Raw genomic sequence first — 18693 nt, forward strand, 5'->3', positions numbered from 1 at the left:
AATTAGTATAAACATGCAATTACTTCCAGTTGGTTTACACCAAAACAACTTGTATCTGCAGCAGTCATTCATACAGCAAAAAGAGAAGTACTCTTAAAAGAAGAAAAGATTCTGCTAAGTAATGCACATACACTCTCTAAACATCTCACATGATGATAATCAACGTGAAGTCAAAACAATCTACTTAACTCCACTACACGAATATATCTTTGTTCTCCACAGTAAGATAACCAAAGAACTTAAAAATTAAGGGTTAAAAAAATTCCTAAGTATAAATATACAAAGAAACTGCACTCAACTATTTGAAATAATTTTTCTGCTACAAAATACCTTAGTATTCTACCTTACTTAATTTTAACTCATTTGATACTTAGGTTTACAAGCAAAATTTTGTACCTGAAGTAAGCCTACTTACAGTACATGACTACTGATGAACAACAGTATCCCAAGCGTGACAGAGGATCCTTTCAGTCATGTTTATTAATTTCTTTTTTTTTTAAAAAAAGAGAAATTACTAATAATACATATGTTCTAGTGAAAGTTACTATTACTTGGTATCAGACTTATGTTAGTAACAAGAACATTATTATTACGTGGTATCAGATTTTAGCTAAAATCTCATTATTCTGTACAGTTCCGTGCTTAATAACTTTTTCACTATCAGTTTTCAACCATTTTTTCTTATAGTCATTAAATAGAAAAATCTCTCCTTTGATTCTTCCAAATGCTTTCAAAATTCTCTTACCTTCTCAGTCCAAAGAACTGAAAGAGATGCTGTTAGAGTAACTCAGAGCTAACATTTAACTTGCTGAAAAGTGCAGGTTGAACAAAATATGTAATAATGAAAAAGCATTGTTAAATTGTTAAATGTGGTAAAGCATTGTTATAATTAATGCTTTTGGTATAGCACAAAAAATAAGAAAGCAAATCAATCTACCAAAATTATAAGTAAGTGAAATGGATTAACATAGACAACTGACATCCTTGATGATCAAAAATGAGAGAAGAGGCATACAAAATAAATGGTGAAAAGCAAAAATCTATTATTTAAGGAGTTGTAAAAGTAATAATACTGTGCAAGATTTCTCAACTGCTTAGCAGCATTCGTAGGGAACTCACAAGGAATGGGACATGTCATTACAGTCTAAAACAGAAACCCTTTCCTTACAGGCTACCCTGTAACAAGGGCTGGCACAGGACACTGGAAATTTTTGGTGCCTTAGACTACCTGGTAGGAAAGTGACAGTGTGATGCCTACTGAGTTATGAGACTTCATCAGCCCACAGTCCAGATGCAGATCAGTGATCTGGCCCACCAGACTACTGGCAGATTTCACACCAGTTAAACAGTCAAAGCAAACAAAATGTTCCCCTTAATACTGCCCCCACAACAACTTGATCTAGCTGAAGATGTCCCTGCTCTTTGAGAGGGGGTTTGACTAAATAACCTTTAAAGATCCCCTTCCAACCAAAACTGTTCTATGTTTCTGTATTTCTGCTACACCTTTCCAAGGGAAAATGTTTCAGACAAAATGTCGTGTGACAAAATAGAGGTAAGAAACAACTATCTAAACATGCCAATATTAACAGTCTACTATCCCAGTTATTACAAAATCAGGAATCACAGAAACACAGAAAAGTTGAGGTTGGAAGGGACCTCTTGATGTCAGCTTGTCCAACCTTCCCTAAACCACCTAAACCCTGTCTGATGAACCTAAGAAAACAAAATAAACTTTTTATATTGCCAGCTGTGCAGTGGCAAGTCTATTGTTGATATTATCAATGCCATCCTTCTGAAAAATAAACAAAACAAAACAAACAGAAAGACCAGTGCCCCAGGAGTTTTCTTGATTTAAAATGCCATGGAATGAATTTAGACATGATCCTGGAAAGCAAATTCACTTGAAGTCAATGATTACACCCACTTTCCACCTGCAGAACAGTGCAATGACATCATCAGGAGTTCTCAGTGCTTGTCTCTGTGTAAGCAGTCGTATAAGACTTGCATACCCTTTTATAATGCCACACGTGCTTCATTTTGGTCTGCAAATTATCTGAGTGGAAAAATCAGTTTTAGTGGATGTTTCTTAACTTGCATTCTGGATATCCAGCAGCCTAAATTTGAAAGTACTGAACAAATGGCAACTGATCATTTTGGATCTTCAGGAAACATCTGGCCTGTGTACTGAGAAAAGCCACAATGCAAACATGATTCACTTGTGATCCATTGGTGCAAAAGGAAAAGCTCAAGAAGCATGTATTCTCTGTGAACAGTCAGGAAATAAGGATGTCTGCAAACCAGTGATGTCTGTAACAAAGTACCAAAAGAAAACGTGAATCAATTTTAGGTACATGTGTGCATGTTCTTAATGTGCATAGTCATCTGCGTATTTTACATTTGACAGCATTTTTCATGACTATACAACTGACTTCTCATGTACTCGATGGATCACAAAGACCTATATGTTTGCTGACAACAATTAGTGATAATCTGGGAATACTAAATACCACAGTAAAAAACAATCATACATCTGCAAACTGCTAGGATGTATAATCATATCGCAGTTGAATGGTAATTATAAACAGCCACAGTTTAATGACCAAACAACTTGAGATTATTTTTAGAAGTAATCCATGGATAAGAACCTTTTTGAACAAAATAATTAAACATACACAAATGATTCTCTTACTGTCCTGTTGACCAATGGGATAAGTTATATTCAAAGTTAAGATTCCTATACAACCAGCTGAACCAGAGATAAAATAATGAACTATGCAAAGAGAGCCTCCCCCAAATTGCATGCTTCTTCAAAATACATTTCTTAGATCATTTCAGTAAAGTCAGGGAGGTGACTGAATGAGTAGAAATTTTTCTAATAAAGCCTTGAAACTCCTTCAAAAGGAAAGCAGATCCTTACTGTAGTTCTGTGGAACAAGTTCTGGGTTCTTCGGTGTTTTGAGTTTAAAAGACACATCTCCAATAGTGACAGTATCACCTAAAATAAAGAAAATAAGTCTTTTAGTTCTTACATACTTCGATACTTTTAAATATTTAATGTCCTTAAAATTTAAATTATAAGCTTGCTGTGGTGAGGCTGACTATGTGTTCACAAAGCAGCCTCTAATGTGTTTGTGTTTTCTAATTGGGCTCTGCTGCTTTTCAGTACATAAGGTACCTGGACAATTTACATTTAATTAATATTACCTTTTCCTGTTTTTACCTTTATTGCTGCTCTTAGAATCTTAAGCTGTTGGGAGTTATGGAAATCAAGCCCAGTATAGAACACAATTCCAACTACCATTGTTGACTTACTGAAATTAAAACTTTAGCATGTTTGCCTGTAGAGCTATCGGTGACAAACACTTGTAGGGATGATGATTTTCCAGAGTTTTCAAGCAGTCTGTAACAGTATCTGTTGGAGGAACAAAGTGACCCTGAACTATATGGCTGCAGAACCTGGCACCTTTCCGAAGTTTGAGTGGTCTCAAGAACTTCCTGCTCTGGGTTTCAAAAAACCTAAAGCATCTGGCCATTTTACTTAATGGTTCTTCACCAGGACCTGCCTGTCTTATCTATCTTTCTGCAACCACAGGCTTGAATTAAATTGCAGGACATACCCTCTGCACTTTCTCATGGAAATCAAAAGTGAAATCTAGTTTGTAGTACAGAAATGGGCAAGCACCAACACAGCAGTAGTCACACTGAAAAACAGCACAACGCCCAAAACCCAAGAAAATGAGGTTTGGACTAGTAAGGCCACCAAAGTTTATTTTCTTTCAACAGTTTGGGTCCCACAAATGAGTTCAAAAGTATTAAGACCATGAAACTAAGATGACTCCAGCAAAATGGCATTTTTCCCATTACTGTTGCTAAACCTAACACCACCTCCACTGCACTGTAGTGCATGTGTGAGGATGGAGAGGATTGCTGGAGTAAGACTGCTGCACAGGGGTATAGTTTTGCCACAACACTGATTACACCTCCTTTCCATGAATGAGGCCAAGTTTTGGAACTTTGGAACTCATGTGTTTACGCTTTTCTCAAGAGTGAGATGCAGAAAGTACAGAGCCCACAAACAAGGCCAAACAGGGATCCAATCCCCTTGCAGACCTGCCCCTTGCAGACCTATCCCTTGTCCTCTTCCATCCAAGAAGACCCAATCTAAAGTTGCCTATCGCCAGCACCATGAAAGAAGCCAAAGAGTTTGGAAGACTAATGGAACCAGATAGGGAGATGCTGGAAAAGCAGCTTGCCCAAATTAAAAGAAGCAACTAAAACTCCTCCCACACATGTAGTAGTTCTCCTTTCAGTCAGCCATGACTCTAGTTTTACACTCAAATGCAGTACTCTTCCAGCATACCCAGATGTTACTGTTCATCTCACAGCACTGAGAATTCCCAGGTTCTGAAATGGCTCACACAATTCATGGGAATTTACTAGATTTACAATTACTAGATTTACAACAGCCAGAGTAACAAACAGGAAGCAGTGAAGAAAGGCTTGTAGCTGATTTCCTGCTAAATTGAAGGGCTTGACTAGAATTCAGAGACTGGGATTCACACCCTGACATATATCCTGCACATGGGTCCTTACATTGCTCCTGGAGTATAAAAAGTCAGCCCTCCATTCTTCCCTAAAATATAGGCAAAAAGTAGTAGGCTGGTGATTGTTCCCTCATTTTATGCACTACAATATAAATATGTATTATACAACAATACAGTTGGAGCAATACAGTGCTCCAATAGCTTTCCAGAAAGTGCGACACAGTACTGCCATATAAAAGGCAGACAAGGATTCATCCCTGGTTCTCAGGGCAAGCAGAACCAAGCAGTTCCCACTCACCATGCTAGAACTAAGCACCCTTCTTTGATTGTGCAAGAGCCCAGAAGTGGAATGGTTCCAAACAGAACTGGGCTAAGCTAACAATTAGGCAGCCGTCTAGAGCTTTAGCTCTTCCTGGCCCTTGCTGAATTTTCGTTTCAAATGCACCAGAGTACTGTGCCCTCTCCAGCCTGAAGCATTCAAACACAGTCCAAAAGAAAGTCTTGCAATAGTTTAGAGCCCTAGTCCTGATTCTGGGAACTCTTACATAAATTAAAGTCACTGAATAATAGACACAAGAACTGCAGGGCCTAAAATCTAGTCTTTGGTTATCCCAGTGTTTTGCCCATTTCTTTGAGTTTTAAAGTAAGAAAAACTATTTTACTGACTAAGCATCATCTCCCTTTGCCTTTCCTCTACTGCAGTTCCAAGCTCACCATTTCTCACTGGGAACAGCTAATAGGGATGATGGCAGGGCACCAACATTTTTGGCACCACGCCTTTTTAATCGGGGCTACTCATGGTGATGGTGATGGGGTGAGGGGAAGCCATGTGAAGAGTGGCTGAGGTCACATGGCTTGTTCAGCCTGAAGAAGAGAAGACATTGCAGTCTGCAGCTTCCTCATGAGAGAAAGGACAGGGGCAAGAATTGATCTCTTCTCTCTGGTGACCAGAGAGGCACAAAGCTGTGTTGGGAGATTTAGAAAAAGGCTCTTCAACTGATAGTATGATTAGGCACTGGAAGAGGCTCCCCAGAGAAGTGGTCACAGCCTGACAGAACTCAGGAAGTGTCTGGATAATGCTTTCAAGCACATGGTGGGATTCTTGGGGTAAATTCCTGTGCAGGGCCAGGAGCTGATGATCATTGTGGGTTCCTTCCAGCTCAGTATATTCTATCCATCTATGGTTCTATGAAAATACCTCCATGTTGATGAAAACACCCTAGGAGCCCACTGCTTCCTGCAAAAGTTGACATCTTTCTCATTAGCTCAGCCTGGAACAATAACATTCTAAAAAGAGCAGGTTGCCTTACATATCCCTAATAAATTAGTGACAGTTTATTTTCTCAGAAATCCCCAGCTAACATGCAGTGAGACAAGAGTCTATGATTAATTAGCTTCTAGCTAAAATCACCTCAGCTCAATAGTAAATACTATTTCATGCATACACAGTCTTCCAAAACCCAGTAGAGCCAAGATGCCAAAACAACAAGATGTCAAACTTTTTCATAATCCCAAAATACATTGGGATGATAATATCCACAGGATAGAATTTCAATTACCTAGTTTATTAGCACAGTACTGAAAAGCCTTTGTTGATTTCCTACACTCCCTTAAAAAAAAAAAATCAAACAAATAAAAACCAAGTTTCATCTAGGTGAAAAATGAAAAATGCATCACTTCTGGTGGTATTTATGTCAGTCCATATCAAGCTAACTCTTGATCAACACATGTAACCATGCTCAAAAATCCCACAAATATTCCAGACACCAATGGACCCTACAAAAAATGGACCCTTTCATGAAAAATAGACTGGGAGAGAACTTACATCCATATGTAAGATGTGGTGAGAGCTGAGCACACAGGGTATTTAGCTTTTAATTGTTTTTTGCTGCCTGGAGACAAATGTAGCCTCCAGCTTGCATCTGTCCAAAAAGCAAAAATATTAGCAGTGTTTAATAGAACCTTAAGCAATAATAAACCAAGACAGCAAAGTCCATTTTCCTAGCTAAATGAGCAGAGGGAGGATTAGCCCACTAATCTTATCACTCACTTCCACCTGGGCCAAATTTTCTCATCTCAGTTCGTTTCTTCTGTAGTTGTTTAAAAACTCATGTTTGGTTACTCCATTTCCACTGTATTTCCAAACCCTTTGAACAGAGATGTCATTCTGGACAGGCTCTTTCTAGTGTTTCACCAGCTGGCAAGGAACTGATAACAGCCTGCTTGGTTAAATGGCGATGTTAAATCAGCAAAACCTGTAATTTGAACACATGTACCCCAAATTGTTTGACTACATGGCAAATTATGGAACTGCCCACATATACTCCAACCCATTCCACAAGCTACTCCCACGCTATTGTGGACAAGAACTATATCCACAGGATTTTGTGACAGAGACTTTGTAGGCTATATCAGTCTTGCTTGGGCAAGCAGGGAAGATGTGCTTCTGCTTTCTTGCCTCCCACAGAGAAAACAGTAACCTTAGATACCACAGTCACTGGGGAAAACAGTGGCACACAAGCAGTGCAAAATATATACAAAGAACCATGGCTGCTGAAACAAAACAAGAGCCACATTGGCCAAAACCCAAAAGGTAAAGGGGACATCCCATTCACGGGGCAGAAAAGACACAGGAGGTCTTTTGAGACCCTATGCAACAGGGGTAAAAAATTGGCAGCACATGAAGACTGAAACCAGTAACACGATTCTGAAGAGACTCTCTGGAAAAAAAAAAAAAAAAAAAAAAAAAAATATGAAAACAGCCCCAATACATGCAATGAGCTCGTTCTCCTGCAGGTGAAAAAGGCAGATGTGAATTGCACCTCTGGCAATACAGAAACGCATACATGGACATATAGCTACACAGTAACGGCAGTCCACTGAATGATACACTCTCTTCTTTAGACCTACATTTTAGACAGAAGCAATATCATTGTCTGTGTCCGTTTTTTACAGTAACTGAGAAGAGCCCTTCAGACAAGCAGGCCTATTTCTTCTACTCAGTCTGAATAGAAAGGCAGCACCAGCTCCAAGCCCCTGAGCAGGCAGCCAGAGGCTGGGAAGGCACTTTGGCAGGGCAACCCTGCATGAACACCATGTGCTTTTATTCTCCCCCAGCATCTCCTACTCACTGTTGGCCAATATGGAACAGTAGGTTTGATGGACCTTTGTTCTGACCCACTGTGGATGATGTGATGTTACAATCTAGCGAGGAGGCTTCCTGAACATGCAGTCTCACTACGTACTTGGCAGGTTTGACTGATCTTAACAGCCAGTAAGTACCACACCAAATATCCCTCCTCACCTCTCCACCTCCCACGAAGAGACTATTCCCTAATCCTACTATTTATTCCTCTATGCTGAAAAGAAAAAAGCACTGCTGTTTAAATTATTTACAGCAACACCGGTCAGACTGCATATCAACTACACATTAAGAACTTTGAAATAGAAAGAAGTTTTATTCCACTTGCCATTTTTCTGGAAAAAAAACCCCACATGAATAAAAAAAAGAATAAAATTAATACATTTGAAAAGGCTATTTTAAAATAAAGAAATTAAGAAATACTACTGTACAAGAAAACAACCTGAAAAGATCTATACATGTATTTAGGTTTTTGAGAACACAATACAAACAGTTCCAATCTCATGTGTAAATTATATTTGTATTATCTGTTTCTGTAAGACACTTCAAGAACATTATGTTTTTAGGTTGCTGAATTTATTGCCTCCTGGCCTCTTTAGTCCTGAAAATAGGTGAGATTAACACACTCTCCCTAGTAGATTGCACATTCACTTGTACACAGACCATCCATCTGGTTTCAAGAGCCTGCAACAGCAAGAACATATTAAAACTGTGAAGTTGCTAAGCTCTGCTAATAATAATTTCTATGTGATAAAACCACACCTGTTAAAGAAAAGCCTGAAATCTATATCATAGTCAAATGTATATTTCCAGGTCTTACTTTCATTCTAATGTGAAGGAGGGGAAAAAAATTATGTTTTGAACTGGTATTTATCCAGCACACTTCCATAAAGAAACAGAGAAGAGTGTCAGCTCTTACTAATCCTTGAAGAGCTGACTTATTTTGAAAAAACAGAAATGATACTTTCCAGGTTTTAACCTGAATACACTATTCAGGAGAGGAAAAAAAGACAGCCTTGTAACTTACTTCTTTTTTACATTTCATAGCAGCTCTTATTGGCTGTCTTTATGGCTGTAAATATTACATTCATTACATTGTTACCTACTCTGCATCTCATCAGTATTGGAAACTTCTCAAAGACATGAATATGAGAGACAGAAACCTATTCCCTGCATTCACAAAGTTTAAGTGTGTTCCTTGACCACTAGTGCCGTCACACATAGTAGAGGTGGAGCTCAGCTCCTGTCAACAGGATGCTGCAGTCTGACAGCTGCTGCTGACTGAAATACATGAAATGTTTACACAAAAAAAACCTACCTCTGAGCTAAGCAAAAAAATCCACTAAAGTTCTGGTTTTTTATGGACAAAATGAAATATTTATCTCTAAAAAACCAAAACAACTGCTCCAAACATAAAATTTGAATATTACTCAATCTCTACTCAACATTCTTTTTAATCTTCTATTTTTTAAATTTTCATGTTTGAAGCTAACATTAGATTTTTCAGTTGTCTGTTTTGGGCTCACTAATGAGTGTCTTTACTGGTTACAGTGCAAGGTGTCATGAAACCAAAATCTTGGTATTTACTCAAGAAAGATAACATTTTTATTCATTTTTCTGCATTAGTAAAAGATCAACAACATGAACATGGAATCTTATCTGACATTGATCTCTGCTCTGTGGTGACCAGTGATAAGACTTGGGGAAATAGCCTGAAGCTCTGGAAGGGAGATTTAGGCTGGATATTAGGAAAAGGCTTTTCACCCAGAGGGTGGCTGAATCCTGGAACAGGCTTGCCAGAGAAGTGGTCATAGCACCAAGGTTGACAGAGCTCAAGAAGCATTTGGACAATGCTCTCAGGCACATGGTGGGACTCTTGGGGCATCCTGCACAGGGCCAGGAGTTGGACTCAATGAACCTTGAGGGTCCCTTCCAACCCAGCATGTTCTATGATTCCATGATCCAGCCATGCAGGAAACATACAATCCTTACTTAGCAAAAGCTATTTGTTTGGGCCAATACCCTGAAAGTAGGGAGTCTGATATTCCTCAATTACAAAAGTCTTATGAGGCAAAAAGTCAGTTTTAAATGTTTACTACCATGATGGTCTTACGCAGACTTGACAAATTCCAGAATATCCCTTCTTAATACATTTACCATGTGAGACAGGTGTTAAGCTGCCCATTTCATCAAATAGCAGAACACCGCAGAAACACTGGTCATCTTCAACCTCAACATCAGTTTATCGCCAAGATGAGATCTGCTGAGCTGTGGCTCTGTCTGACTGAATCACAGAACTTTCAAGGATGGATGTTCCACAGCCACTCTAGCCAACCTCTTCCCCTGCTGTATCCAACCAGACATCCCACTGCAATCCCACAGCCTTTTCATCAAAGCTGTTATTCAGCCAGTCCCTTCCCAGCAACACTTTAGTCCACTAGCAGATCTTCACATTTAAACTTTCTGAGGTTTCCACTGTCCCAGTTCTCACGTTCATCAGGGTCCTTCTGGACTAAATGTCTGCACTCTGGCAAGATGGTAGGGATTTTGTCCCTACGCACTAAATTGCACTTTTACACTCCTGCTGTCTGTCCTTACTTGTACTTTTGTATATGTTCCCCTTTTGTGTTTTAGGTCATTGAGAAGTTCCCTGCTTGGCCAAACAGGCCTTCTTCTACTGCTGAATGGTTCATTCCCAAGCTGCCATTAAGCTTTCTTTAAAAATTTTCAAGCTCTCCTGTGGACCTTCCATCTTCATGGTTGTTATCCAAAGGATTCTACCTACCAATCTCCTGAATAAGTGCAAGTTTGCAGTCCTGAAGTCCAAGATCCTAATTCGGCTGCTCACCTTCCCAGCCTTCCTCCAGATGTGCAACTCAGTCATGTTCCAGTCACTGAGATCTAGGCTGCCACCTGTGAAACTGGTCACAGCTCTTCCCTACTTGAAAGCAGCAGACAAGCTGAAGAGTTAACCTTGGCATCTGAGTTACAAAATTTTTACCAATACAGCCTAGGAAGTACCAAGAGTGCATGCACAACGCCAGATTGCCCTCCTAGCTCATGTCTGCATGGCTGAAATCCCCTGTGAGCACGAAAGCTCATGAGTGGGAGGTTACTGCTAGCTGTCTGTAGAAAGTGATATCCACCAGCTCCTCTTAGTCACACAGTAACAGATGCCCATCGCATCACCAGTGCTTTCCAATCTTCTGTAGCCAGTGCTACTTTTGTGAAAAATTAGAGTGAGTGTTTTCACTCAGAGTGTTTTCAAACTGTACAAAGGTTTCTGAAGCACATTTTGCTCAGTGGAGAAAAACCAGACTATCTACTCTAAACTGAGCTTAAATAACAAGTACATCAGTATAATTTCAAAAATGAATTTCAATCAAAAAGAATCTGCAACTGAAAATCAACAGAAATGTTTCTGAGATTTCACATTTACTGAAAAGCTATCCAAAACTGACAAAACAGCTTTAAAATTAGCTATGGCATTGCCTACAACTATCTTGAATCCCTGAGTATGCCAAGCAGCTACAACTTCAATCTTACACATTAAGCTAGGCACAACTTGTAGAACACATCAACACATATCAGGCCTGTAACAGTTGTTTAACAGAAAAAATTAAATTTCAAACAACAGGCAAATATTAACACTTAGAAACTATTTACTGACATCCAGTCATACACCAAAAGTGAAGCCCTACAGAAGTTGGCCTGACATTTTACCCCTTTGTTCCAGCTACATCAGCATGTCTAATAAAATACACTACTCTTTTACCAGGAACCTTTTATTTTCTAAATGTTAGAATAATTTGAAATAACCCAGGCATAACTCTGCGAACTTTCAGACAACTGGCTTTGAAAATTCCCATTCCCATTTGCTGCCTTTTGAGTTGTGCTGACGCAACAGCCGTACACAAGGCTCACCATAAATCAAATCCCTGGAATCATTTCAGTCACCACAATGCAGTTCCCTAAGTACAACTACGGAGGTAATGAACAATTACAGGAATGTCATGAGAAACAAGAAAGCATGAAGTCTCTCTAAAAATAGGTTTTGACGGCAAAAAAAGCATTGTCAGAAACACACTCTCAGCTGTCAACATGTGAACCTCAACAAAGATAATGACACAGGTAAAATTGGAAAAGGCAATGTGCCAGAAAGCATTTACATCCATCATTAACCAGATCTTTAGTCTTTTGATGAGGACAAACCTGGAAAAGAACCACTTACAAACACACAGTCAAATTCATAGCCTTCTTTCAGATAATCGATTTTTACCACAAACTTTTAGATGCTGTACACCAATGATGAACATTACAGGATTCTGAAGTGTGATGCAATTTTCACAAGTGACTGTGTCTTACTCAGCAGATATGCTTGCATGTACTACTGAGATCTTGTAGGTTTTAAACACAAGTTTGATTAGGAACGGGAATTGACCAAAAATTTCACATAAGGAAAGTAGAGGAAGTGAACCTGCACAGGCAGTGCTGCAGAAAACAGCAAATGTAGATAGTACATATCTTGATCTACACCAGTGACAAAGCATAAGTTATTTTATATACACTGAGCAGCAAAGGACACGAGAGACCTTCCTTTGCCTTTACTATCTAACTGGCAATGGTTTTTTATTTTTCCAGTTCTTCAGTTTATCTCAAATTTAGTGATTGTTCCCTGCAATCCCCTACAGCAACTCCAATATTGTGTATTCTGTCAACTTTTTAAAAATATTAATATTTCATATAGATTAAAATAATTAAATAAATGTGAATTGAGTTGCATAGAACTCAATTCTATTCAGGTCACAGTGCATTTAACCTAATTCATCACGAGTCTACAAAAATCTACAGTCTACAAAAAATTGATACTTTTTAGTCTTTTAGAAGGAAACATGAAACCCGCATTAAGAATTATTTTGACAGTCAGCCTTCTACAACACTCGCTACTATAAATTCCTTCCCTCGTTAATTACATTGTGCAATCCCAAACCTTCCTAGACATTCCCATTACCCTTCTGTCCTGTAGTCTCTTTCACTTTGAGACTTCTCGTAAGCTTTACCACTTGACAGCTTTAGTGGTTCCTCCACAGCCCCCAGTGGACCAGCAAGCCACACTCACTTTGCAAAGACTGAGTTGAAAAGCTAAGAAGGATGGCTTCTTCACATGTAACAGCACAACACCAGGCAACAGTTCCTCCCCTACACTCAGAAGGTACCAGGACAGACAGTAAATCCTGTTTGGGATTTCAGCCCTGGCAGGGATGTCACATCCAAATTACTGTGTACACAACAATTTGTTCATTAGTTGACTCTTAAAGCTTCCAACCTTTTAAGACATGTTTTGTTTATTTATTTATGCAACCTTAACACCACTTACAACAAGAACTGTAATTACAGGAGCTGCACAGAAATAGCAAAAACACATATGGCACAAAAAATTTCAGATCATCCTTTGTAACTTCAGTATCCTCAAAAAAATGCTAGGGTCTGAATGAGGACACGCAAACATTTAAAAAATTAATTTTAAAAACACCCACAAAATAAACAGGAAAAAAACTAGTATTCTTAATATCAAGGTCCCAAATATGGAGAGTAAGACAGAGAATACAATGGAACTGATAAAGGAGCCTGATATCTTGGGCATAATCAAGCAGAAACCATGGGAGAGACAGACACAGCTAATTGCTCCCTGGGGTAGAAGTGATTAAGAGACATGTTGTGAAACCTTGTAATGATTACCAGGTAACTGATGTCAGGAAGAAAGTGTTACCAATAGGAAACTGTTACGAAAAATAGAATACCATATAAGTGTCATACAAGTAAACCCTACATAAATGCTTAATATTCTCAATAAAATCAGTTTCTGATCCAAATTCACAGAAAAAATGGGAAGCACTACAAAGAATGAGATGTCTCAGGTGTCAGGAGGGGAAATAGCCCTAATATTATCTACAAGATTCTCTAGTGTTTTGAGACTTAAATCTTTCTACCAAAACTCCTACCATCATTGATTGTAACTGAGAATACTCCTACTATTCACATATACACAGAGTGTATTCACAAATATCACTGAGTTAAACTCTATTGCATTCCACAGCACATTTAAAGTGATGAAATATTTTCAGTAATGCTGCATTTGCTACCATTTTACACTGCTAAATTTCTTTTTCTTCTTAAAGTTACTCAACCCAACAAAGCGCTGAAAAGCGCTGAGCTACCTTCTTCAGGTGTGTTTTACTTTACTCACTTCATCATTAACTTGTTTTCTTTCACACTAAAATCTTTGATGCTAAATAGAATGCACAGAATCACTTGGCTGGAAGAGACCTTCAAGATCATAGAGACCAACCCATGCTCCAACACCTCAACTAAACCATGGCATCAAGTGCCTGATCCAGTCTTTTTTTCAAACACGTTCAGGGATGGTGACACTACCACCTCCCCAGGAAGACCATTCCAGTACTTTATGACTCTTTCAGTGAAAAACCTTTTCCTAATACCCAGCCTATATTTCCCTTGATGCAGCTTGAGACTGTGTCCTCTGGTTCTGTCAGTTGCTGCTTGGAGAAAGAGACCAACTACAAGAGACTACAGCCACCTTTCAGGGAGTTGTAGAGAGTGATAAGGTCACCACTGAGTCTCCTTTTCTCAGGCTAAACAACCCCAACTGGTCTTTTATACATAAATAACTCTAAATATATAAATAACTCTTAAATAACTCGCCTTTTTAGTACTTCTCACAAAATAGATATTATCTAGTCTTCAGATTCTTGAAGGAATTTTATGGCTATCATTCCCTCAAAGACTTCCTTCTTGAGTAACTTTTCAGAAACTAAACAAAGAAATTAACTGATTAACTAATAAACAGATTTTAAAATATTAAAATGGAGATAAATGGGATTAAAGGAGTGTAATTAAGAGCTTGAGCAAGTACTCCCCTATCAGAATCACTTGCAGATCACTACTCATCACTCACTCTGTACTTAGGAGCTTTGTTGCTTTTGGCTTTCATCCTGAGAAGTGTCAATTACCACAGGCATATGTCACCCTTTCCAGACTCTGTTTCTACTCGGCACAGGCCCATCACCTGTCTCAAAGGTCACCAGAGGATATTCCAGGGCAGTTCAGGTCATCCCTCATGGCATCTGCAGGCTCAAGGTCAACACTCTGTCTCACTACCATATGCTGCCGGCACAGTCAGACACGCAGCAGCGGTGGCAGCCCCGACACAAACAGTGCCCCGGCCCAAGGAGGACGCCATGTGATGCAGGAGCAGAAAGCATGGCGAGATGTGACAGACGCTCTGCAGAGCAGCGTGGCTCCCACAGGCAAGAGCTGCAGGGCTGCCCCTTGCCTCACTGCGACTGAAGCACTTGGAGCAGGAGCTATCACGAGCCACAGTAAGCGTCCCTGCAAGTCTGTGACTGAACTCTGCCCTTTCCCCTCATGCCAGGTTGGAAAAGACCTCTGGGATAATCGAGTCCAACCTATGACCAAACACCACCATGCTAACCAGACCATGGCACCGAGTGCCAAGTGCAGTCGTTTCCTAAACACCTCCACGATGGTGACTCCACCCTGGGAAGTCCACTACAACACCTAATCACACCTCCTGTGAAGAAATCCTTCCTAAAGTCCAACCTAAATCACCCTCGGTGAAGCTTGAGGCTATGCCCTCTTATCCTGTCAGTTGTTACCTGGGAGAAGAGACCGACCCACGCCTCGCTACACCCTCCTTTCAGGGGTTGTAGAGAGAGACAAGGTCCCCCTGAGCCTCCTCTTCTCCAGGCTAAACAAGCCCAGCGCCCTCAGACCCTCTCCATGGGACCTGCGCTCCAGACCTTTTGCCAGCTCCCCTGCCCTTCTCCGGAGTCCCCGCACTCACGAACATGACACACAGGGGCGGCAGCGCAGCCTGGACAAGCCGCAGCCCAGGGCGGTACCTGCCTGCCGGCCTCCCCACGGTGCGGCGGCAGCGCCGGGGCTGTGCCCAGAACAGGGGCAGCCGGGGGAGGCAGCGGGGGCCGAGGCACCGGGGCCGGGGTGGGTTACCTGAGCTGTGCAGCGCCCTGACCTCGGAGCGGCCGTACCGCGCCGCGGCCGCGCCGCCGCCCACCACCTGCCGCAGGAGCAGGCGGACCCTGCGCGCAGCGGGACCCCCTGCCCCGCCGCCCAGGCACAGCACCCGCGACGGCATGGAGACCGCGGGGAGACGGGCACGGCCGCGGCAGAGACACCGGCACCGCCACGGCCCGGCCGAGCGCGGGGGAAGGGAAGCGCAGCCGCACAAAGTCCCGCCGGAAACCGGGGCCGGGCGCGCCGGTGCCGCCGGGTGCGGGGACCTGCCGGAGCGGGGCCTGGCCCCTCGGGAGGGTGCGAGAACAGAATGGTTTCTTTTTATACGAGGGGGTGAACTCCGCAGCTGGGAACGTTTGAAACAGCCCCGAGAGGCAGGCGCGGGCAGCGGCGGCCGAGGCGGATTCGTGCGCCGAAGGTTTTCTACCTCTGGTGTCTCTCGGCCCTCCTGCCCCCGTGCCGGCCCTTGCCTGCGTTCTCGGGATCCAGGCATTTCGTACTTCAGGAGGAATCTGGGTTACTCCGGAGTGACGTTTGGCTTAGATGTGAGATTTTTGTAAAAGGTCACGTTGCAGAAATAGACTTCAAAATTGACATATTCCAGCTAAAGGTAATGCTCTTGGATTTAAGTAAAAGCTCAGGAGGAAATTTTAGAATAATCTGTGCAAGCCTGAAGCTTTGACGATAACTAAGCCTAATTCCAAGGAAAATCAAGTAGAGACTTGGTTCTCTGCACCAGTAGAAAGACTGTGAGGGACCTTAGTGGAAGTAGAAGCCAGATTGAAGCCACCACCTTTATCGGCTGTGGTTCAGGTTTTGGCTGTCTCAGGCGGGAGGATTTTGCTCCCTTAGATCTCCCATTTCCTGCATGTTTCCAGCACTGAATAATTACCCAAAAGAAAGCCTTTAAAGTGGGACCTAAGCATCAGTTTAAACATTGACAACCTTCTTATGGGGACTTCTAAGCCCCCATAAGATATTATTAACTAGGAATGTTGGTCTCGTCCTAGACATTTCTGCAGCTCAGTGTTAGGTGCATTAAACACTTAGGAGAGGTGAAATTTCACCTCTTCAGCATTTCCTGTTGCCTAGGGTATTGGTTAGGTATAATTTCTATTCTTAGTACTGTTATAAATGAAAATTGCGAGTCAGCCAATTTTAATAAAAATATGAAAAATAAAATTTATTTCGCGACCGTAATAACAGTCCGATGGCCACCACCAACAACGGACACCTAATATAGGTCTGTGAACCTGTTTTCTGGGCCTAAGGCAGGATAAACTAAATTGAAATAGCCTTTTATGGATAGTGCCCTAATTTCTTGTAAGCTGAAGATCACAAATGCTGGAGGCTAAAGATAGGCTAAGTAACAAGAAGGTCTGTTGGAACTGACTAGAAGGCCAGTGAAGCAAAATAACAATGGAATGGTTTATAAATATATCTTAGCAATCTGGGATATTAAATTAGAAGACTACATTTTGCTCTTTGTCATAGCTATATAAAAAGAATAAATAGCAACAGATACGCAAGCGATTAAATGCATCACCTCAATGCTGCATAGGTTTATGCTATGCTGAAAATAAGGAGACATTTCAGTTTTGTACACAGTGTTTTCACAGTAATTTCACACTGTGAATGTACAAAGCCTCCTTTTACCTCTGTATGTGTATATGTATATGCACCTGTCAAGCTAAATGCTTTAAATTTCAGCTCATTCTGAGTCATGTATCTATAAAATGTTTTGCTTTTTAAAGCATTGTCTTAAAATTCTAAATTAATCAACTTTTCCAAAACTTCAAATTCAGCCTGAAGTTCAGCATCCAACTTTCCATCTGCAGCAAGAGAAAACTATACTTACTGATTTTCAAACTGTTGCTGTGAAAGATATAATGGAAACATTGTTATCTCTGTGCATAATTATGCATATGGTAATTTTGTTGCATGTATACATGTGTACACAAACACTTAGACGCACAACTTGAATGTTACACTGTTTTTAGGCTATACGCTCAGTCCTGACAGCACTCAAAATTTAATGTAGTAGTGTGAATGCATAGAATCAAGCTTTTTCTTGTATATATGTGAAATTTTTATCTGGCTCTACAATATGAAATTATTGCTTGAGTATGGCATCCGCCTCACTTGCTAATCATAACTGATGCATACAGGCTTTACATATCTGGTACTTGCTCAATCCTCTCTGTGGAAAGCGTGATTCCGTCAGTGGTTCAGTGCTGTCATGAAGTGGAAGGATTTAGCAGTCTGCATCTGGTGTGTTTGTGAAGGCTTTCAGCAAGATTTACAGCACTGGTAACAAACAGCATTTTCATATTTTCATTCCCTGACTTAACAGCACTCGTACTTGGAATGTCAAATTTCTTAACAAAAATACTTTTCCTTTGATTAGACAGAAAAGAACTTACTCCAAAGAGTGAGAGCTCTAAAAGCATCCCTCTGAGTTGACAGTTTCCAGACTATTCTCTCTAGTAGCTGTCAAGTACTTTGCTGTGCAGCTCTAGCTGCAAGACTAAATTAGGCACAGGTGCAGACTGTAAAGAACAATGCATCATCTCTGCCTAGTTGTAGTCAGTTCTCCTGCACCAGAAGAGAGAAGCTTACATGAAATCCTGGCTTCATCTGAACTTCATAGGAAATCTCCCACTGAATGCACTGAGGCTTGAATTTTACTGAAATGGTCTGGCTGGACTACAGTAATGGGAATAAGTCAGTCTTCATTTTCTGTTAAAGCTTTGTCTAGAGGGTAGGTCTAACATTAAACTCCTTTGAAACTATGTCCAGAGAATGTCAAGAAACAAAAAAGAGAAGTCTCTTAGAATTCATACAATTCCCTAGTGGTGTGGATTCCGTCTGGTGATGCTAACAGAGAAAGTCAAGCCATTAGTGGATGCAGGGCTTCCTTACCATTAATTT

General features: G+C 40.8%; 1 protein-coding gene across 1 annotated transcript in view; it reads right to left on the minus strand.

Annotated features, from left to right (window-relative positions):
• Positions 1 to 15975, minus strand: part of VWA8 (von Willebrand factor A domain containing 8) — a 183338-nt gene extending 167363 nt beyond the window's left edge. The window contains exons 1-2 of the mRNA XM_041407213.1: positions 15739 to 15975; positions 2918 to 2995 (exon numbers count right to left, since the gene is read on the minus strand). Coding sequence (XP_041263147.1) covers positions 2918 to 2995; positions 15739 to 15883 — 223 coding nt within the window. The 5' untranslated portion in view covers positions 15884 to 15975. The remainder of the gene's footprint in view (positions 1 to 2917; positions 2996 to 15738) is intronic.
• Between the last annotated feature and the right edge of the window lie 2718 nt (positions 15976 to 18693).

This window comes from Onychostruthus taczanowskii, unplaced genomic scaffold (assembly GCF_017590055.1).
Source record: "Onychostruthus taczanowskii isolate IOZ18803 unplaced genomic scaffold, ASM1759005v1 scaffold26, whole genome shotgun sequence".
NCBI lineage: Eukaryota > Metazoa > Chordata > Aves > Passeriformes > Passeridae > Onychostruthus > Onychostruthus taczanowskii.